The sequence below is a fragment of the Oncorhynchus mykiss genome, chromosome 12 (genome assembly GCF_013265735.2).
Source record: "Oncorhynchus mykiss isolate Arlee chromosome 12, USDA_OmykA_1.1, whole genome shotgun sequence".
NCBI lineage: Eukaryota > Metazoa > Chordata > Actinopteri > Salmoniformes > Salmonidae > Oncorhynchus > Oncorhynchus mykiss.
In genome coordinates this window covers 55137063-55159562 of record NC_048576.1, presented here as the reverse complement: position 1 = coordinate 55159562, position 22500 = coordinate 55137063, and the positions used below count along the sequence as shown (strand labels likewise).

General features: G+C 52.0%; 1 protein-coding gene across 8 annotated transcripts in view; it reads right to left on the bottom strand.

Annotated features, from left to right (window-relative positions):
* Nucleotides 1-22500, bottom strand: part of LOC110537795 (actin-binding LIM protein 3) — a 144512-nt gene that overhangs the window by 50070 nt on the left and 71942 nt on the right. For all 8 annotated transcript variants that reach the window (XM_036937825.1, XM_036937827.1, XM_036937828.1 and 5 more), the window contains exons 3-4: nt 19801-19984; nt 1285-1397 (exon numbers count right to left, since the gene is read on the bottom strand). In XM_036937825.1, coding sequence (XP_036793720.1) covers nt 1285-1397; nt 19801-19984 — 297 coding nt within the window. The remainder of the gene's footprint in view (nt 1-1284; nt 1398-19800; nt 19985-22500) is intronic.

The window sequence follows — 22500 nt, the reverse complement described above, 5'->3', positions numbered from 1 at the left end:
GCAGGGAAGTTGTTTCGTAATCAAAGCTCCCATTCATTTAGGTCATTTTATTTATTTATTTAACCTTTATTTAACTAGCCAAGTCCGTTAAGAACAAATTCTTATTTACAACGACGGCCTACCAGGAGCCCATGTCTGCCTGATCGCACTGTGACTGGAGCTGGAGCTATATCAAAGCATGTGTCTGTTGCCAGGTAGATTGATAGCAGTCATTTGCAGATGAGAGATATTATTGATTGATGTGATATCAAGCCCGTCACCCGCTCAGCCCTGTAGTGTGTTACTGCTACTGTACCCCCCCCCCCCCCCCCCCAGGTGTCCGATGTACATCATGAAATCTCTACACACAACTCAATGAAGATTTAATGGGACTGTAGTAGTGGGGTGATTAACATGATTAACAACCGTATGCACTGGTTATATGATGGGTGGGGGGGTCCTACTGTATGTTGAGATCTGGTGGGGGGGGGGGGGGTCCTACTGTATGTTGAGATCTGGTGGGGGGGTCCTACTGTATGTTGAGATCTGGTGGGGGGGTCCTACTGTATGTTGAGATCTGGTGGGGGGGTCCTACTGTATGTTGAGATCTGGTGGGGGGGTCCTACTGTATGTTGAGATCTGGTGGGGGGGGTCCTACTGTATGTTGAGATCTGGTGGGGGGGTCCTACTGTATGTTGAGATCTGGTGGGGGGGTCCTACTGTATGTTGAGATCTGGTGGGGGGGTCCTACTGTATGTTGAGATCTGGTGGGAGGGTCCTACTGTATGTTGAGATCTGGTGGGGGGGTCCTACTGAATGTTGAGATCTGGTGGGGGGGGGTCCTACTGTATGTTGAGATCTGGTGGGGGGGTCCTACTGTATGTTGAGATCTGGTGGGGGTGTCCTACTGTATGTTGAGATCTGGTGGGGGGGTCCTACTGTATATTGAGATCTGTTGGGGGTGTCCTACTGTATGTTGAGATCTGGTGGAGGGGTCCTACTGTATATTGAGATCTGTTGGGGGGGTCCTACTGTATGTTGAGATCTAGTGGGGGGGGGGGGTCCTACTGTATGTTGAGATCTGGTCTTTGCATCTCCTGTATCTGCTTTTGTCGCAGATGAATCTACAGATACTACTATTGCATCAGAAATTCATGAGGTCATCATCAGGATATAGTGATTCCACTGAGAGGTGCGGTGTGCTGGAGCCTTGTCCTATGGGACCATTGCTGTATGACACTGAACGTGTTAAGTCCAGCTGAGGACCAAGTGTTATGAGAAGGTTATTCTGATATGGAGACTTACGGCTGGGTCCGTGGATCTTGACCGGCTCGCTGCTGACCAGCGAATGAGAGCACTGCTGACAGACACACTTCTTCCCACAGAAGGTCACCCTATCTCCGATAGGGAAAGGCTTTCTGGGAGACAAGACAAAAGAAGACATCAGACATGTATTCTGCTGAACCTGTAACATCATACAGTACGTATACTGTGTAATGACAGCTAGGCAATATTATTTCACACAACGGCACATTTTGTGTTTGGTAATTTTTCATAATGTACTTGTTTTGGTGGTCCAATTATAATACATTTAGTAAATTCTTCCTTAAAAAAAACGCTCAAAATAAATCCATGAGAAAATCCTGCAGTAGGCTTGTGTCCTTTACAGGGGGCGCCATATTTGCTTTTGTTCAACAATGACAGTGAAATCCAGGGTCCTGCCGGAGGACAGAGCAGAGACGACTACAGCCCAGCAGTGGTACCGTTCTATACAGCCATTCTGGAAGTGTTTGCTAATGTATCACTAACTAACTACCCAACACTGAACAGCTGAGCAATGAGACTAATGATGCTTTGATGTGACTGAAGAAGATTAGACGTGATTATTCCCGCATGCATTTGGGAATCTATTATGTTTAGAAAAGGTTTCTAAAAATAAAATAAAAAATCTTTGAGCAGAGGGCGCTTCATTTGGTCAAGGAGGGCAATGTGATTCTCTTTAGTAGCACATGAGAGAGAAAAGGCATCAAAGGCAAGACCTCCGTTCTAATCGCATTCATACTGATTAGGAGGTCACTCTCCATGGAGACACACACACAGACACGCTCGCACATGAAAGAGCGAGGACGGAGCCCCTTTCCAAAATATTCATCAAAACAAACATCTTTAGCCAGTGGATAAAGGAAGTCATGCAACATTTAAAAGCAGAGAAAATACATTATTCCGTTAGAGGATCTGCAATTAAATATGATAATCTGCCAAACTTTCTTATCCTTTCTAGAAGGCATGGACGCAGCTAATTTCATAACTTATTAAACAAACCCAAATAAGAATTGATATCATTATTTGCACTTGTATTTTCTTTACTTTATGTTTGTTTGTTTCTTTTTCTGGTATTAGTGTGGGGCTCTGTTAGAGCATGGGGGATGGGGTGGGGCTCTGTTGAAGCATGGGGGTAGGAGCGGAGCTCTGTTGGAGCATGGGGGTTAGGGTGGGGCTCTGTTGAAGCATGGGGGGATGGGGTGGGGCTCTGTTGAAGCATGGGGGGATGGGGTGGGGCTCTGTTGAAGCATGGGGGGTTGTGGTGGGGCTCTGTTGAAGCATGGGGGGTTGTGGTGGGGCTCTGTTGAAGCATGGGGGGTTGTGGTGGGGCTCTGTTGAAGCATGGGGGATGGGGTGGGGCTCTGTTGAAGCATGGGGGGTTGTGGTGGGGCTCTGTTGAAGCATGGGGGGATGGGGTGGGGCTCTGTTGAAGCATGGGGGGTTGTGGTGGGGCTCTGTTGAAGCATGGGGGGTTAGGGTGGGGCTCTGTTGAAGCATGGGGGGTTGTGGTGGGGCTCTGTTGAAGCATGGGGGGATGGGGTGGGGCTCTGTTGAAACATGGGGGTAGGAGCGGAGCTCTGTTGGAGCATGGGGGTTAGTGTGGGGCTCTGTTGAAAAATGGGGGGTTGTGGTGGGGCTCTGTTGAAGCATGGTGGGTTGGGGTGGGGCTCTGTTGAAGCATGGGGGTAGGAGCGGAGCTCTGTTGAAGCATGGGGGTTAGGGTGGGTCTCTGTTGAAAAAAGGGGGGTTGTGGTGGGGCTCTGTTGAAGCATGGGGGGTTGGGGTGGGTCTCTGTTGAAGCATGGGGGGTTTGGGTGGGGCTCTGAAGTATGGGGGGTTGGGGTGGGGCTCTGTTGAACATTGGGGGGTTGGGGTGGGGCTGTGTTGAAGCATGGGGGGATAGGGTGGGGCACTGTTGAAGCATGGGGGTAGGAGTGGAGCTCTGTTGAAGCATGCGGGGTTGGGGTGGGGCTCTGTTAGAGAATGGGGGGTTGGGGTGGGGCTCTGTTGAAGCATGGGGATAGGGGTGGAGCTCTGTTGGAGCATGGGGGTTAGGGTGGTGATATGTTGAAGAATGGGGGGTTGGGGTGGGGCTCTGTTGAAGCATGGGGGGTTGGGGTGGGGCACTGAAGTATGGGGGGTTGGGGTGGGGCTCTGTTGAACAATGGGGGGGTTGGGGTGGGGCTGTGTTGAAGAATGGGGGGATAGGGTGGGGCACTGTTGAAGCATGGGGGTAGGAGTGGAGCTCTGTTGAAGCATGGTGGGTTGGGGTGGGGCTCTATTGGAGCATTGGGGGTTGGGGTGGGGCTTTATTGAAAAATGGGGATAGGGGTGGGGCTCTGTTGAAGCATGGGGGGTTGGGGTGGGGCTCTGTTGAAGAAAGGGGGATGGGGTGGGGCTCTGTTGAAGCATGGGGGGATAGGGTGGGGCACTGTTGAAGCATGGGGGTAGGAGTGGAGCTCTGTTGAAGCATGGTGGGTTGGGGTGGGGCTCTATTGGAGCATTGGGGGTTGGGGTGGGGCTTTATTGAAAAATGGGGATAGGGGTGGGGCTCTGTTGAAGCATGGGGGGTTGGGGTGGGGCTCTGTTGAAGAAAGGGGGATGGGGTGGGGCTCTGTTGAAGCATGGGGGTAAGGGTGGTGCTCTGTTAGAGCATGGGGGGTTGGGTGGGGCTCTGTTGAAGCATGGGGGGATGGGGTGGGGCTCTGTTGAAGCATGGGGGGATGGGGTGGGGCTCTGTTGAAGCATGGGGGGTTGTGGTGGGGCTCTGTTGAAGCATGGGGGGATGGGGTGGGGCTCTGTTGAAGCATGGGGGGTTGTGGTGGGGCACTGAAGTATGGAGGGTTGGGGTGGGGCTCTGTTGAACAATGGGGGGGTTGGGGTGGGGCTGTGTTGAAGAATGGGGGGATAGGGTGGGGCACTGTTGAATCATGGGGGTAGGAGTGGAGCTCTGTTGAAGCATGGTGGGTTGGGGTGGGGCTCTATTGGAGCACTGGGGGTTGTGGTGGGGCTCTGTTGAAGCATGGGGGGATGGGGTGGGGCTCTGTTGAAGCATGGGGGGTTGTGGTGGGGCTCTGTTGAAGCATGGGGGGTTAGGGTGGGACTCTGTTGAAGTATGGGGGATTGTGGTGGGGCTCTGTTGAAGCATGGGGGGATGGGGTGGGGCTCTGTTGAAGCATGGGGGTAGGAGCGGAGCTCTGTTGGAGCATGGGGGTTGGTGGGGCTCTGTTGAAAAATGGGGGGGTTGTGGTGGGGCTCTGTTGAAGCATGGTGGGTTGGGGTGGGGCTCTATTGGAGCATTGGGGGTTGGGGTGGGGCTTTATTGAAAAATGGGGATAGGGATGGGGCTCTGTTGAAGCATGGGGGGTTGGGGTGGGGCTCTGTTGAAGAAAGGGGGATGGGGTGGGGCTCTGTTGAAGCATGGGGGTAGGAGTGGAGCTCTGTTGAAGCATGGTGGGTTGGGGTGGGGCTCTATTGGAGCATTGGGGGTTGGGGTGGGGCTTTATTGAAAAATGGGGATAGGGGTGGGGCTCTGTTGAAGCATGGGGGGTTGGGGTGGGGCTCTGTTGAAGAAAGGGGGATGGGGTGGGGCTCTGTTGAAGCATGGGGGGATGGGGTGGGGCTCTGTTGAAGCATGGGGGGATGGGGTGGGGCTCTGTTGAAGCATGGGGGGTTGTGGTGGGGCTCTGTTGAAGCATGGGGGGATGGGGTGGGGCTCTGAAGTATGGAGGGTTGGGGTGGGGCTCTGTTGAACAATGGGGGGGTTGGGGTGGGGCTGTGTTGAAGAATGGGGGGATAGGGTGGGGCACTGTTGAATCATGGGGGTAGGAGTGGAGCTCTGTTGAAGCATGGTGGGTTGGGGTGGGGCTCTATTGGAGCACTGGGGGTTGTGGTGGGGCTCTGTTGAAGCATGGGGGGATGGGGTGGGGCTCTGTTGAAGCATGGGGGGTTGTGGTGGGGCTCTGTTGAAGCATGGGGGGTTAGGGTGGGACTCTGTTGAAGTATGGGGGATTGTGGTGGGGCTCTGTTGAAGCATGGGGGGATGGGGTGGGGCTCTGTTGAAGCATGGGGGTAGGAGCGGAGCTCTGTTGGAGCATGGGGGTTGGTGGGGCTCTGTTGAAAAATGGGGGGGTTGTGGTGGGGCTCTGTTGAAGCATGGTGGGTTGGGGTGGGGCTCTATTGGAGCATTGGGGGTTGGGGTGGGGCTTTATTGAAAAATGGGGATAGGGATGGGGCTCTGTTGAAGCATGGGGGGTTGGGGTGGGGCTCTGTTGAAGAAAGGGGGATGGGGTGGGGCTCTGTTGAAGCATGGGGGTAGGAGTGGAGCTCTGTTGAAGCATGGTGGGTTGGGGTGGGGCTCTATTGGAGCATTGGGGGTTGGGGTGGGGCTTTATTGAAAAATGGGGATAGGGGTGGGGCTCTGTTGAAGCATGGGGGGTTGGGGTGGGGCTCTGTTGAAGAAAGGGGGATGGGGTGGGGCTCTGTTGAAGCATGGGGGTAAGGGTGGTGCTCTGTTAGAGCATGGGGGGTTGGGTGGGGCTCTGTTGAAGCATGGGGGGATGGGGTGGGGCTCTGTTGAAGCATGGGGGGATGGGGTGGGGCTCTGTTGAAGCATGGGGGGTTGTGGTGGGGCTCTGTTGAAGCATGGGGGGATGGGGTGGGGCTCTGTTGAAGCATGGGGGGTTGTGGTGGGGCACTGAAGTATGGAGGGTTGGGGTGGGGCTCTGTTGAACAATGGGGGGGTTGGGGTGGGGCTGTGTTGAAGAATGGGGGGATAGGGTGGGGCACTGTTGAATCATGGGGGTAGGAGTGGAGCTCTGTTGAAGCATGGTGGGTTGGGGTGGGGCTCTATTGGAGCACTGGGGGTTGTGGTGGGGCTCTGTTGAAGCATGGGGGGATGGGGTGGGGCTCTGTTGAAGCATGGGGGGTTGTGGTGGGGCTCTGTTGAAGCATGGGGGGATGGGGTGGGGCTCTGTTGAAGCATGCGGGTAGGAGCGGAGCTCTGTTGGAGCATGGGGGTTAGTGTGGGGCTCTGTTGAAAAATGGGGGGTTGTGGTGGGGCTCTGTTGAAGCATGGGGGGTTGGGTGGGGCTCTGTTGAAGCATGGGGGTAGGAGCGGAGCTCTGTTGAAGCATGGGGGTTAGGGTGGGTCTCTGTTGAAAAATGGGGGGTTGTGGTGGGGCTCTGTTGTAGCATGGGGGTAGGAGCGGAGCTCTGTCGAAGCATGGGGGTTAGGGTGGGGCTCTGTTGAAAAATGGGGGGTTGTGATGGGGCTCTGTTGAAGCATGGGGGGTTGTGGTGGGGCTCTGTTGAAGCATGGGGGGATGGGGTGGGGCTCTGTTGAAGCATGGGGGGTTGTGGTGGGGCTCTGTTGAAGCATGGGGGGATGGGGTGGGGCTCTGTTGAAGCATGGGGGGTTGTGGTGGGGCTCTGTTGAAGCATGGGGGGTTAGGGTGGGGCTCTGTTGAAGCATGGGGGGTTGTGGTGGGGCTCTGTTGAAGCATGGGGGGATGGGGTGGGGCTCTGTTGAAACATGGGGGTAGGAGCGGAGCTCTGTTGGAGCATGGGGGTTAGTGTGGGGCTCTGTTGAAAAATGGGGGGTTGTGGAGGGGCTCTGTTGAAGCATGGTGGGTTGGGGTGGGGCTCTGTTGAAGCATGGGGGTAGGAGCGGAGCTCTGTTGAAGCATGGGGGATAGGGTGGGGCTCTGTTGAAAAATGGGGGGTTGTGGTGGGGCTCTGTTGAAGCATGGGGGGTTGGGGTGGGTCTCTGTTGAAGAATGGGGGGTTTGGGTGGGGCTCTGAAGTATGGGGGGTTGGGGTGGGGCTCTGTTGAACATTGGGGGGTTGGGGTGGGGCTGTGTTGAAGCATGGGGGGATAGGGTGGGGCACTGTTGAAGAATGGGGGTAGGAGTGGAGCTCTGTTGAAGCATGGGGGGTTGGGGTGGGGCTCTGTTAGAGAATGGGGGGTTGGGGTGGGGCTCTGTTGAAGCATGGGGATAGGGGTGGAGCTCTGTTGGAGCATGGGGGTTAGGGTGGTGCTATGTTGAAGAATGGGGGGTTGGGTGGGGCTCTGTTGAAGCATGGGGGGTTGGGGTGGGGCACTGAAGTATGGGGGGTTGGGGTGGGGCTCTGTTGAACAATGGGGGGGTTGGGGTGGGGCTGTGTTGAAGAATGGGGGGATAGGGTGGGGCACTGTTGAAGCATGGGGGTAGGAGTGGAGCTCTGTTGAAGCATGGTGGGTTGGGATGGGGCTCTATTGGAGCATTGGGGGTTGGGTGGGGCTCTGTTGAAGCATGGGGGTAGGAGCGGAGCTCTGTTGAAGCATGGGGGTTAGGGTGGGTCTCTGTTGAAGCATGGGGGGTTGGGTGGGGCTCTGTTGAAGCATGGGGGTAGGAGCGGAGCTCTGTTGAAGCATGGGGGTTAGGGTGGGTCTCTGTTGAAAAATGGGGGGTTGTGGTGGGGCTCTGTTGTAGCATGGGGGTAGGAGCGGAGCTCTGTCGAAGCATGGGGGTTAGGGTGGGGCTCTGTTGAAAAATGGGGGGTTGTGATGGGGCTCTGTTGAAGCATGGGGGGTTGTGGTGGGGCTCTGTTGAAGCATGGGGGGATGGGGTGGGGCTCTGTTGAAGCATGGGGGGTTGTGGTGGGGCTCTGTTGAAGCATGGGGGGATGGGGTGGGGCTCTGTTGAAGCATGGGGGGTTGTGGTGGGGCTCTGTTGAAGCATGGGGGGTTAGGGTGGGGCTCTGTTGAAGCATGGGGGGTTGTGGTGGGGCTCTGTTGAAGCATGGGGGGATGGGGTGGGGCTCTGTTGAAACATGGGGGTAGGAGCGGAGCTCTGTTGGAGCATGGGGGTTAGTGTGGGGCTCTGTTGAAAAATGGGGGGTTGTGGTGGGGCTCTGTTGAAGCATGGTGGGTTGGGGTGGGGCTCTGTTGAAGCATGGGGGTAGGAGCGGAGCTCTGTTGAAGCATGGGGGATAGGGTGGGGCTCTGTTGAAAAATGGGGGGTTGTGGTGGGGCTCTGTTGAAGCATGGGGGGTTGGGGTGGGTCTCTGTTGAAGAATGGGGGGTTTGGGTGGGGCTCTGAAGTATGGGGGGTTGGGGTGGGGCTCTGTTGAACATTGGGGGGTTGGGGTGGGGCTGTGTTGAAGCATGGGGGGATAGGGTGGGGCACTGTTGAAGAATGGGGGTAGGAGTGGAGCTCTGTTGAAGCATGGGGGGTTGGGGTGGGGCTCTGTTAGAGAATGGGGGGTTGGGGTGGGGCTCTGTTGAAGCATGGGGATAGGGGTGGAGCTCTGTTGGAGCATGGGGGTTAGGGTGGTGCTATGTTGAAGAATGGGGGGTTGGGTGGGGCTCTGTTGAAGCATGGGGGGTTGGGGTGGGGCACTGAAGTATGGGGGGTTGGGGTGGGGCTCTGTTGAACAATGGGGGGGTTGGGGTGGGGCTGTGTTGAAGAATGGGGGGATAGGGTGGGGCACTGTTGAAGCATGGGGGTAGGAGTGGAGCTCTGTTGAAGCATGGTGGGTTGGGATGGGGCTCTGTTAGAGCATGGGGGGTTGGGTGGGGCTCTGTTGAAGCATGGGGGGATGGGGTGGGGCTCTGTTGAAGCATGGGGGGATGGGGTGGGGCTCTGTTGAAGCATGTGGGGTTGTGGTGGGGCTCTGTTGAAGCATGGGGGGTTGTGGTGGGGCTCTGTTGAAGCATGGGGGGTTGTGGTGGGGCTCTGTTGAAGCATGGGGGGTTGTGGTGGGGCACTGAAGTATGGAGGGTTGGGGTGGGGCTCTGTTGAACAATGGGGGGGTTGGGGTGGGGCTGTGTTGAAGAATGGGGGGATAGGGTGGGGCACTGTTGAATCATGGGGGTAGGAGTGGAGCTCTGTTGAAGCATGGTGGGTTGGGGTGGGGCTCTATTGGAGCACTGGGGGTTGTAGTGGGGCTCTGTTGAAGCATGGGGGGATGGGGTGGGGCTCTGTTGAAGCATGGGGGGTTGTGGTGGGGCTCTGTTGAAGCATGGGGGGTTGGGGTGGGACTCTGTTGAAGCATGGGGGATTGTGGTGGGGCTCTGTTGAAGCATGGGGGGATGGGGTGGGGCTCTGTTGAAGCATGGGGGTAGGAGCGGAGCTCTGTTGGAGCATGGGGGTTAGTGTGGGGCTCTGTTGAAAAATGGGGGGTTGTGGTGGGGCTCTGTTGAAGCATGGGGGGTTGGGGTGGGGCTCTGTTGAAGCATGGGGGTAGGAGCGGAGCTCTGTTGAAGCATGGGGGTTAGGGTGGGTCTCTGTTGAAAAATGGGGGGTTGTGGTGGGGCTCTGTTGTAGCATGGGGGGTTGGGGTGGGGCTCTGTTGAAGCATGGGGGTAGGAGCGGAGCTCTGTTGAAGCATGGGGGTTAGGGTGGGGCTCTGTTGAAAAATGGGGGGTTGTGGTGGGGCTCTGTTGAAGCATGGGGGGTTGGGGTGGGTCTCTGTTGAAGCATGGGGGGTTTGGGTGGGGCTCTGAAGTATGCGGGGTTGGGGTGGGGATCTGTTGAACATTGGGGGGTTGGGGTGGGGCTGTGTTGAAGAATGGGGGGTTGGGGTGGGGCTCTGTTGAAGCATGGGGGGTTGGGGTGGGGCACTGAAGTATGGGGGGTTGGGGTGGGGCTCTGTTGAACAATGGGGGGGTTGGGGTGGGGCTGTGTTGAAGCATGGGGGGATAGGGTGGGGCACTGTTGAAGCATGGGGGTAGGAGTGGAGCTCTGTTGAAGCATGGGGGGTTGGGGTGGGGCTCTGTTAGAGAATGGGGATAGGGGTGGAGCTCTGTTGGAGCATGGGGGTTAGGGTGGTGCTATGTTGAAGAATGGGGGGTTGGGGTGGGGCTCTGTTGAAGCATGGGGGGTTGGGGTGGGGCACTGAAGTATGGGGGGTTGGGGTGTGGCTCTGTTGAACAATGGGGGGGTTGGGGTGGGGCTGTGTTGAAGAATGGGGGGATAGGGTGGGGCACTGTTGAAGCATGGGGGTAGGAGTGGAGCTCTGTTGAAGCATGGTGGGTTGGGGTGGGGCTCTGTTGAAGCATGGGGGGTTGGGGTGGGTGTCTGTTGAAGCATGGGGGGTTTGGGTGGGGCTCTGAAGTATGGGGGGTTGGGGTGGGGCTCTGTTGAACATTGGGGGGTTGGGGTGGGGCTGTGTTGAAGCATGGGGGGATAGGGTGGGGCACTGTTGAAGCATGGGGGTAGGAGTGGAGCTCTGTTGAAGCATGGGGGGTTGGGGTGGGGCTCTGTTAGAGAATGGGGATAGGGGTGGAGCTCTGTTGGAGCATGGGGGTTAGGGTGGTGCTATGTTGAAGAATGGGGGGTTGGGGTGGGGCTCTGTTGAAGCATGGGGGGTTGGGGTGGGGCACTGAAGTATGGGGGGTTGGGGTGGGGCTCTGTTGAACAATGGGGGGGTTGGGGTGGGGCTGTGTTGAAGAATGGGGGGATAGGGTGGGGCACTGTTGAAGCATGGGGGTAGGAGTGGAGCTCTGTTGAAGCATGGTGGGTTGGGGTGGGGCTCTATTGGAGCATTGGGGGTTGGGGTGGGGCTTTATTGAAAAATGGGGATAGGGGTGGGGCTCTGTTGAAGCATGGGGGGTTGGGGTGGGGCTCTGTTGAAGAAAGGGGGGATGGGGTGGGGCTCTGTTGAAGCATGGGGGTAAGGGTGGTGCTCTGTTAGAGCATGGGGGGTTGGGGTGCGGCTCTGTTGAAGCATGTGGGTAGGGGTGGAGCTCTGTTGAAAATTGGGGTAGGGATGGAGCTTTGTTGGAGAATGGGGGTTAGAGTGGGGCTCTGTTGGAGCATGGGGGGTTTGGGTGGAGCTCGGAAGTATGGGGGGTTGTGGTGGGGCTCTGTTGAACAATGGGGGGCAATGGGGGGTTGGGTGGGGCTCTGAAGTATGGGGGTTGGGGTGGGGCTGTGTTGGAGCATGGGGGCTTGGGGTGGGGCTCTGTTGGAGCATGGGGGGTTGGGGTGGGGCTTTGTTAAAACATGGGGGTTGTGGCTTAGTTGAAGCATGGGGGTTGGGGTGGGGCTCAGTTGAAGCAAGGGGGTTGGGGTTGGGCTATGTTGAAGCATGGGGGGTTGGGGTGGGGCTTTGTTGGAGCATGGGGGGTTGGGGTGGGGCTCTGTTAAAGCATGGGTTTGGGGTGGGGCTCTGTTGGAGCATGGGGAGTTGGGGTGGGGTTCTGTTGAAGAGTGGGGGTATGAGTGGGGCTTTGTTGAAGCATGGGGATAGGGGTGGAGCTCTGTTGGAGCATGGGGTTAGGGTGGGGCTCTGTTGAAGCATGGGGGGTTGGGGTGGGGTTCTGTTAAAGCATGTGGGTATGAGTGGGGCTTTGTTGAAGCATGGGGATAGGGGTGGAGCTCTGTTGGAGCATGGGGTTAGGGTGGGGCTCTATTGAAGCATGGGGGGTTGGGGTGGGGCTCTGTTGAAGCATGGGGGGTTGGGGTGGGGCTCTGTTGAAGAATGGGGGGGATGGGGTGGGGTTCTGTTGAAGCATGGGGGTATGAGTGGGGCTCTGTTGAAGCACGGGGTTAGGGGTAGAGCTTTGTTGGAGCATGGGGGTTAGAGTGGGGCTCTCTTGAAGAATGGGGGGTTGGTGGGGCTCTGTTGGGGGTTAGGGTGGGGCTCTGTTGAAGCATGGGAGGTTAGGGTGGGGCTCTGATGAAGCATGGGGGGTTAGGGTGGGGCTTTGTTGGAGCATGGGGGGTTGGGGTAGGGTTCTGTGGGAGCATGGAGGGTTGGGGTGGGACTCTGTTGGAGCATGGGGGTTGGGGTGGGGCTTTGTTGAAACATGGGTGGTTGGGGATCAGTTGAGAATGGGGGTTGGGGTGGGGCTATGTTGAAGCATGGGGGTAGGGGTTGGGCTCTGTTGGAGCATGATGGGGTAGGGGTGGGGCTCTTTTGAAGCATGGGGGGTAGGGGTGGAGCTCTGGTGGAGCATGGGGGTTAGTATGGGGCTCTGTTGAAGCATGGGGGGTTGGGTTGGGGCTGTGTTGGAGTATGGGGGTTGGAGTAGGGGTCTGTTGGAGCATAGGGGTCTGAGGTGGGGCTCTGTTGAAGCATGGGGGGTTGGGGCTCTGTTGGAGCATGGGGGGTTGGGGTGGGGCTTTGTTGAAGCATGGGGGGTTGGGGTGGGGTTGGGTGGGGCTTTGTTGAAGCATGGGGGGCTGGGGCTCAGTTGAAGCATGGGGGTTGGGGTGGGGCTATGTTGAAGCATGGGGGGTTGGGGTGGTGCTCTGTAGGAGCATGGGGGGTTGGGGTGGGGCTTTGTTGAAGAATGGGGGTTGGGACTCTGTTGGAGCATGGGGGGTTTGGGGTGGGATTTTTGTTAATCATGAGGGGTTGGGGCTCATTTGAAGCATGGGGGGTTGGGTTGGGGCTGTGTTGGAGTATGGGGGTTGAAGTAGGGGTCTGTTGGAGCATAGGGGTCTGAGGTGGGGCTCTGTTGAAGCATGCAGGGTTGGGGTGGGGCTTTGTTGAAGCATGGGGGGGTTGGGTGGGGCTTTGTTGGAGAGTGGGGGGTTGGGGTTGGGCTCTGATGAAGAATGGGGGGTTAGGGTGGGGCTCTGTTGGGGAGTTTGGGTGGGGCTCTGAAGTATGGGGTTGGGGTGGGGCTCTGTTGGAGCATGGGGGGTTGGGGTAGGGGTCTGTGGGAGCATGGAGGGTTTGGGTGGGGCTCTGTTGGAGCATGGGGGTTGGGTTGGGGCTTCGTTGGAGCATGGGGGGTTGGGGTGGGGTTGATGCGGTAGGGGATCTTATATTTTTTACCCTCTACCTGATGGTATGTATAATCTTTAAAATGAGAAATAAAGGGCCTCCCGAGAGGTGCAGTGGTCTAAGGCACTGCATCGCAGTGCTTGAGGCATCACTACAGACCCAGTTCTGATCCCAAACTGTGTCGCAGCCTCGTCCGGGATAGGGGATTGTTTGGCCGGCCGGGAAGTCCTTGTCCCATTCCTCTCCTGCGGCTCCTTGTGGCGGGCCAGGTGCATGCACTCTGAATTTGGTCACCAGGTGTACGGTGCTTCCTCCGACACATTGATGAGGCTGGCTTCTGGGTTAAGCGAGCAGTCTGTCATGAAGCAGTGCGGCTTAGCAGGATTGTGTTTCGGGAGGACGCATGGCTCTCGATCTTTGCATCTCACGAGTCTGTACGGGAGTATCAGCGATGGGACAAGACCATTTTGATATCAGGAAATTGGAGGGGAAAAAATGTAATAAAAAATGTTTTTAAAAAAACGCCATTTGCACATTTCTCTATCACCGTGAAAAGGTATGACAAACTCTTTCAAATGTAGGCCTGTCCGAACCGTAGCAACCTAAATTGAAGACTTATGCAAATGTAATAGGTTGTGAGACAGTGACACAACTAGCCTATATAAACAATATTGCTATGTAGACAACCTGCAAAGAAAGGCGCCAAGACAAATGATTCTTAACAAAACAGAGAAAAGACACATGGAGATACTAAAGCAGACAGCATGGGTATTTAGGGCTACAACTCAAAAGGCAAATCCCAACCTCTGCTCTGCATTCATTATACGCACGCACGACTCCCACATGCATGTATGTTTGAGCACACACGCACACACACACACACACACACACACACACACACACACACACACACACACACACACACACACACACACACACACACACACACACACACACACACACACACACACACACACATACACACACACACACACCATCCCTTTGGTGTGTTGTGTGCTGACAGGGTGGCCCTGTGGGCTTCAGTGGTAATATCCGGTGACAGGGAGGCTCACAGAGATATCCACCCTCCCTGGAGTCATGATGGGCCATTGGATAGATCCTGTATCCAGCCACACGGCAGGCAGGCATGCAGGGGAATATGCGTCACACCCGCTTGGCCACAGCAGCTAAACTGGGCCAGCAGAGGTGATCTTCATGCTGCACATTGAAACAAACATACCGGGTTCGTCCCAAATGGTGTCCTATTCCCTAGATAGTGCACTACTTGTGACCAGGGCCCATTTGGGATGCAGGCGCTGTTTCAAACATGCTGAGGACGAGGCAGTGTGCTATGAACGACAGACAATACTGTCCAATGTACTTGCGTAAACAACGCATCCTACCCCCTACATAGTGAGGTTTGGGAGAAGTGGGGATGATCTGTGGTTGATGATGAGTGTTTTACGTGTAGTGACTGTTGACTGCATGAGCGGAATGCCAGCTCCGCTGCCGCCACCGAAAGCTAAGAGTCAGCATCTCTAGCAGGGCAGGCAGAGCTATTAGGGACATTTTTGGTAAAGATTAATGACCCTTAAACATGGACTACTCAGTAGCATCATTCAATATAATTTACTGGTTCACTAGCCAACTGATGGTGGTATATTCCCTATCACCTTGCATATCACTGTCAAGCATGTGCCCAAATTACATCTCATAACACCATTCAGTGTCAGGTCAGCATGTAATAGCATTGAACTACAGATTGCAAACAGTGCAAAACACATTAATTAACATACACATCTGTGCACCATGGGACATACACACACAGCCATGTAAGCAGTAGTGCCCTCAGCCTATCAGGGCCCTAGGTGGGGAGGTTACTGTGGGTCAGACTCTAAAACCCACCCCAGCGCTGGTGCCACCTGCTACGGCCAGCTGCCACCGTGCGTGACCCCCTGCCTGCCCAGACCACCTGGGCATTCCATAGTACAACACAGCATGCCACCTACACCAACCAACCAGACCCAGGTCTGCCTTGGCACACAACACAGAGAGTCTAGATCAGAGAGAGACACGACAGTTGAGAGTGTGGGTGTTTGAACAATAACAAAACAAATAACATAATAAATCAAATAAAAATGAATAAAATGGCTTAGAGGAAACAATTCAGGTCAAAATTTCAGCGGAGCTGGGGTAGTAGGTCAACTTGTTTCAGTAGGGTATGTATGTGTGGGGGTGGGGGTGGTGCATGTGGCTTCGCTTGTATGTGGTTATTTGTGTTGTACAGTCGTGGCCAAAAGTTTTGAGAATGACACGAATATTCATTTTCACAAAGTCTGCTGCCTCAGTTTGTATGATGGCAATTTGCATATACTCCAGAATGTTATGAAGAGTGATCAGATGAATTGCAATTAATTGCAAAGTCCCTCTTTGCCATGCAAATGAACTGAATCCCCCAAAAAACATTTCCACTGCATTTCAGCCCTGCCACAAAAGGACCAGCTGACATCATGTCAGTGATTCTCTCGTTAACACAGGTGTGAGTGTTGACGAGGACAAGGCTGGAGATCACTCTGTCATGCTGATTGAGTTTGAATAACAGACTGAACGTTTCAAAAGGAGGGTGGTGCTTAGAATCATTGTTCTTCCTCTGTCAACCATGGATACCTGCAAGGAAACAAGTGCCATCATCATTGATTTGCAGAAAAAGGGCTTCACAGACAAGGATATTGCTGCCAGTAAGATTGTACCTAAATCAATCATTTATCGGATCATCAAGAACGTCAAGGAGAGCGGTTCAATTGTTGTGAAGAAGGCTTCAGAATGCCCAAGAAAGTCCAGCAAGCGCCAGGACCGTCTCCTAAAGTTAATTCAGCTGCGGGATCGGGGCACCACCAGTACAGAGCTTGCTCAGGAATGGCAGCAGGCAGGTGTGAGTACATCTGCACATACGGTGAGGCGAAGACTTTTGGAGGATGGCCTGGTGCCATGAAGGGCAGCAAAGAAGCCACCTTTCTCCTGGAAAAACATCAGGGACAGAATGATATTCTGCAAAAGGTACAGGGATTGGACTGCTGAGGACTGGGGTAAAGTCATTTTCTCTGATGAATCCCCTTTCCGATTGTTTGGGGCATCCGGAAAAACGCTTGTCCGGAGAAGACAAGGTTAGCACTACCATCAGTCCTGTGTCATGCCAACAGTAAAGCATCCTGCGACCATTCATGTGTGGGGTTGCTTCTCAGCCAAGGGAGTGGGGTCACTCACACTTTTGCCTTAGAACAAAGCCATGAATGGAACACAGCCATGAAAGAATGGTACCAACACATCCTCCGAGAGCAACTTCTCCGAACCATCCAGAAACAGTGATGAACAATGCATTTTCCTGCATAATGGAGCACCTTGCCATAAGGCAAAAGTGATAACTAAGTGGCTCGGGGAACAAAACATTGATATTTTGGGTCCATGGCCAGGAAACTCCCCAGACCTTAATCCCATTCAGAACTTGTGGTCAATCCTCAAGAGGCGAGTAGACAAACAAAACCCACAAATTCTGATAAACTCCAAGCATTGATTATGCAAGAATGGGCGAAAATTAGTCAGGATGTGGGCCAGAAGTGAATTGACAGCATGCCGGGGCGGATTGCAGAGGTCTTGAAAAAGAATGGTCAACACTGCAAATATTGACTCTTTGCATGAACTTCATGTAATTGTCAGTAAAAGCCTTTGACACTCATGAAATGCTTGTAATTATACTTCAGTGCAAACTTTGTGGAAAATAATAAACTTTTGGCCACGACTGTACATACTGTGCACATATTACTACTACCATATGCAAAACGGCCTCTCTCTCTCTGGGCCATGCTGCTGCAGTGTGTGTCTGGCCTCACTAACATCCTCCTGCTACTAAATATCCCGAGTCATCTCAACCAGTAGACCAATATAGAAGAAACCACAAAGTCGTCAAAAACCCTCTAAAGACTCTGAAACAATGACAGTGAACCACACAATCAGAGAGAGGGCTTTTGACATTGTAATACCCCTGAGGTCTTAGATTCCCAGCATGACAAGCAGAAACAAGAGGCTGCATGTCCCTTTCTCTCCTCTAAAGAACACTCCCTCACTGAACTGTTCCCTGTCTTCGAAGATCTGATGAAGATCTGATGAAACATCTGATCATTTCTTTGTTTTCTGATTATGCTGATTTCTCTTCTTTATCAATTTTATTCAGCACTGATTACATGCCAGCATCCCCAATAAAACAAATGATTCACTACTTTCCTCCACTCGTTGCCTCCATGGTAAACTCAATAATTTAATCAACCATGATCCAGCACAACGTTGGCCTCCGATGTGCATCGAAGGGCCAGCAATGATCAATGTGGTGGATATACTCTACATAAACTCAGCAAAAAAAGAAACGTCCCTTTTTCAGGACCCTGTCTTTCAATGATAATTCGTAAAAGTCCAAATAACTTCACAGATCTTCATTGTAAAGTGTTTAAACACTGTTTCCCATGCTTGTTCAATGAACCATAAACAATTAATGAACATGCACCTGTGGAACGGTTGTTAGTTCTTGGCGCACCCATCCCTAAATTGCAGAGCGCCAAATCCAAATTAAATTACTAAAAATATACAATTTTAATGAAATAAATATAGCAATATAGCAAAACACAGCTTAGGTTGTTGTTAATCCACCTGGCGTGTCACATTTCAAAAAAGCTTTTCGGCGAAAGCAAACCAAGCGTTTATGTAAGGGCATCTCTCTCAGCAGACAAAACATTCGAAACAGCTAGCAGCAAAGTAGATTGGTCACGAAAGTCAGAAAAGCAATAAAATGCATCGCTTACCTTTGATGATCTTCGGATGTTTGCACTCATGTTCCTTTTGTTCCATAAAGATTATTTTTAGATCCAAAATACCTCCATTTGGTTGGCGCGTTATGTTCAGAAATCCACAGGCTCGAGCGGTCACGATGGGGTAGACGAAAATTCCAAATAGTATCCGTAAAGTTCGTAGAAACATGTAAATATTTTTTTATAATCAATCCTCAGGTTGTTTTTACAATAAATAATCAATAATATTTCAACCGAACTGTAGCTTTTTCAATAGGAGAGAGAGAAAATGTCTACTCCAAGCTGCTCGCGCATGCAAAACTCTGCTGGCACGCAGCCATCCACTGACGCGATGTGATCTTTCTCGCTAATTTTTCAGAATAAAAGGCTGAAACTATGTCTAAAGACTGTTCAGACCAGGAATCTGGTTGATATCCCTTTAAATGGAGGGAAGGTATGCAATGGAACAGGGAGCTTTCAAAATAGAAGGCACTTCCACTTTGGATTTTCCTCAGGTTTTCACCTGCAATATCAGTTATGTTATACTGACATACAATATGTTGTGTTTTATATCCTAATCTGACAATTATATGCATATTCTAGATTCTGGGCCTGAGAAATAGACAGTTTCATTTGGGTACGTTTTTCATCCAAACATCAAAAAACTGCCCCCTACACTCAAGAGGTTAAGACACTAACAGCTTACAGACAGTAGGCAATTAAGGTCACAGTTATGACAACTTAGGACACTAAAGAGGCCTTTCTATTGACTCTGAAGAACACAAAAAAAGATGCCCAGGGTCCCTGCTCACCTGCGTGAACATGCCTAAGGCATGCTGCAAGGAGGCATGAGTACTGCAGATTTGGTCAGGGCAATAAATTCCTATGTCCGTACTGTGAGAAGCCAGTGATACAGGGAGACAGGACGGACAGCTGATCGTCCTCGCAGTGGCAGACCACGTGTAACAACATCAGCACAGGATCGGTACATCCGAACATTACACCAGCGGGACAGGTAAACGATGGCAACAACAACTGCCCGAGTTACACCAGGAACGCACAATCCCTCCATCAGTGCTCAAATTGTCCGCAATAGGCTGAGAGAGGCTGGACTGAGGGCTTGCAGGCCTGTTGTAAGGCAGGTCCTCACCAGACATCACCGGCAACAATGTCGCCTATGGGCACAAACATTATACCGAGGCCTGTACTCTGGAGCGGGATCGATTTGGAGGTGGAGGGTCAGTCATGGTCTGGGGCGGTGTGTCACAGCATCATCGGACTGAGCTTGTTGTCATTGCAGGCAATCCCAACGCTGTGCGTTACAGGGAAGTTATCCTCCTCCCTCATGTGGTACCCTTCCTGCAGGCTCAACCTGACATGACCATCCAGCATGACAATTCCGCCAGCCATACTGCTCATTCTGTACGTGATTTCCTGCAAGAGGAATGTCAGTGTTCTGCCATGGCCAGCGAAGAACCCAGATCTCAATCCCATTGAGCACGTCTGGGACCTGTCTGATCGGAGGGTGAGGGCTAGGGTCATTGCCCCCAGAAATGTCTTGAAACTTGCAAGTGCCTTGGTGGAGTGGGGTAACATCTCACAGCAAGATCTGGCAAATCTGGCAAATCTGGTGCGGAGTGCGGAGGAGATGCACTGCAGTACTTAATGCAGCTGGTGGCCACACCAGAAACTGACTGTTACTTTTGATTTCGACCCCCCCCCCCCCCCCCCCTTTGTTCAGGGACACATTATTCAATTTCTGTTAGTCACATGTCTGTAGAACTTGTTCAGTTTATGTCTCAGTTGTTGAATCTTGTTATGTTCATACAAATATTTACACATGTTAAGTTTTCTGAAAATAAACGCAGTTGACAGTGAGAGGACATTTCTTTTTTTGCTGAGTTTGTGTGTGTGTGTGTGTGTGTTTCTGCACGGTACCTACCTGCACATGCTGCAGACAAAACACTTGGGATGGTAGGTACGCCCCAGCGCCGAGACCACCTCCCCTGTGATGAAGTCTCCACAGCTGTCACACTTGGTACCGTAGAGGCGCTGGTAGTCCTCTGAACAGATGTACTCTCCTCCCTTCTGGAAGAAACCTGAACGAGCCAGGTCACAGCCACACACTGGAGACACACAGGGACAAAGAAGTGAGATGCTAGGAAAGACAAAAATGGTTAAAAGATTGATCAGGCTGTATATTTACAATAGAGGAAAAAGGAAGAGCAAAATGCACAGTTAATCGGTAATCAAAAGCCTGGTAAACACTAAGTACACATTTCCAACAGTACAGAGTAAACTTGGCTAATAGCCTACATTGCAAATAGCATGAGCACACAACATGTTTGGACAAGCAGTGATCCTCATGCAATTGTACACTACAGTGCCTGATAAACAACTTGTTCTACAACGGGTTGCTCAAAACAAGCATTGTGATTGTTTGAGACGTGTTCTAAGCCATTCTGAAAAACCTATTTAGCACGGGTAGGCATATGACACAAAAATGGGCATCTTGTTTTCTCTGTGCTATCTGAATTGTAATTTAACGAACACACTAAGAACCTTAAAGATCCATCGGAGCGAGACATGACGAACATGACATGGTTGCAAACGCTCCGGCCTTCTATCTACATTCCAGGCGGGTGGTCTCCGCGGATGACAGTGTGGTACAGCCGAGAACCAGTCGGAGTTAACACACTGGGATCCAAGGTTTGTTGTACAAATAAGTCAGCCAGGTCACCCGTGATACAAGCTAGTATTCGATGTCCATCCATGTCTCAGGATGTAGGGAGATGACGTGGAAACGGGCCACTATGAGCAACAGAGTGTGCTGTTATCTTCAAGTAGGTTTCGGTTTTGCTTGGCGTTGTGGACGAGGATGGGGGATAGGTGTAAGCATCTGCCTCCGATCGTAAAGGCTGCAAGTTCAAAATCAGCTATAGAAAGTTGTTTTTGATATTTTAGTTTTAAGCCTATCCCAAACCTTAACCATTCAGAGTTAAAACTTTTTATGGATAGGGGGCAGTATTTTCACGTCCGGATGAAAAGCATGCCCAAGGAAAACTGCCTGTTACTCAGGCCCAGAAGCTAGGATATGCATATAATTGGTAGACTTGGATAGAAAACACGCTAAAGTTTCGAAAACTGTTAAAATAATGTCTGTGAGTATAACAGAACTGATTTGGCAGGCAAAACCCCGAGGACAAACCACCCAGGGGAAAAAAATTGAGGTCATAGTATTTCCCAATGGTTTTCTATGGGAAGCCCTATTTAAAAGGAACCTGGTTGCAGTACCTATTGCATCCACTAGATGTCAGTCTTTAGAAATTGGTTGATGTTATTCTTTTAGGATCTTTTTAAGTGTCACTCCATGTGGACTCTGCTGTTTGGTGCGTGTGAACTGGAATGCGCATCATCTTGTTTTTATCTGGTGTCGGAAACAGTTTATCCCGTCTTAAATTTTATAGATTATTTACGTTTTAGGATACCTGAGGTTGGATTAGGAACGTTATTGAGAAATGTTTGGACCAAGTTTACAAGTAACTTATTAGATACTTTGTAGTCATGTTGGGCGAGTTGGAACCGGTGTATTTCTGAATCAAACACCAAATAAATTGACATTTTGGGGATATAAAGAAGGACATTATCAAACAAAAGGACTATTTGTGATGTTTCTGGGACATTTTGGAGTGCTAACAGAAGAAGATCTTCAAAGGTCGCCACCTGCCTGGTTGAAAGTGATTTCATGTGTTTGTATGCGGGGCGCTGTCCTCAGATAATCGCATGGTCTGCTTTCATCGTAAAGCCTTTTTAAAATCTGACACTGCGGCTGGATTAACAAGAAGTTAAGCTTTATTTTGATGTATTACACTTATATTGTCGTGAATCTTGAATATTGATATTTCTGTAGTTTGAATTTGGCGCTCTGGATGTTGTGAAATCGATCCCGCTAAAGGGATTGGCGCGCGAAGGGATCACTAACAGGTTAATGACTAATATTTCGAATTTTGAGGTAACGCCTTTACCTTAAACACTTTTGACGTTTGGAACAACTTTGAAATGTTACATTTGAGAAACATGGGTCTAATTCTGACTTGAGGCTGTGACAGCTGGTAGAATAGGTAGCCTACATATTTTGATATTAGAGCTAAGACACTATATTAGTTCTCAAATCTTGTTGAGTCCAAGTTACTTATCTTTCTCTCTCTCTCCCCTCACTCTCTCCTCTCACTCTCTCTCTCTCTAGGAGGTCGGAACACAAAAATACACAAACCACTCCATCATAAGCATCACCATCCGGCAGCTGTCTGATGCTGACCTGGAGGTCATAGAGATCATGACCAGGGCGGAGAGCTACTGAACCCCTTCCCTGGACAGCGGGAAAAGATGGAGCAACATCCTGACAGGTTCCGACTCCAAGAACCAACCGCCCGTTCCAGCTAAATGGCAGTCTGCTGACGTGGCCCAATCAGATGCATGATACTTCACAGGCTGCTCAATGAATGGCAATGTGCACATTCTCGTTTACAATAAGTAGTGGAAGATTGAAATAACCAAATCGTGTCAATGTTATGATTCAAATTATTCCTCTTTCTGTAAAATAGTCTGGCAGTAGGCTACAAATGTATAGTGTAAATTCAGC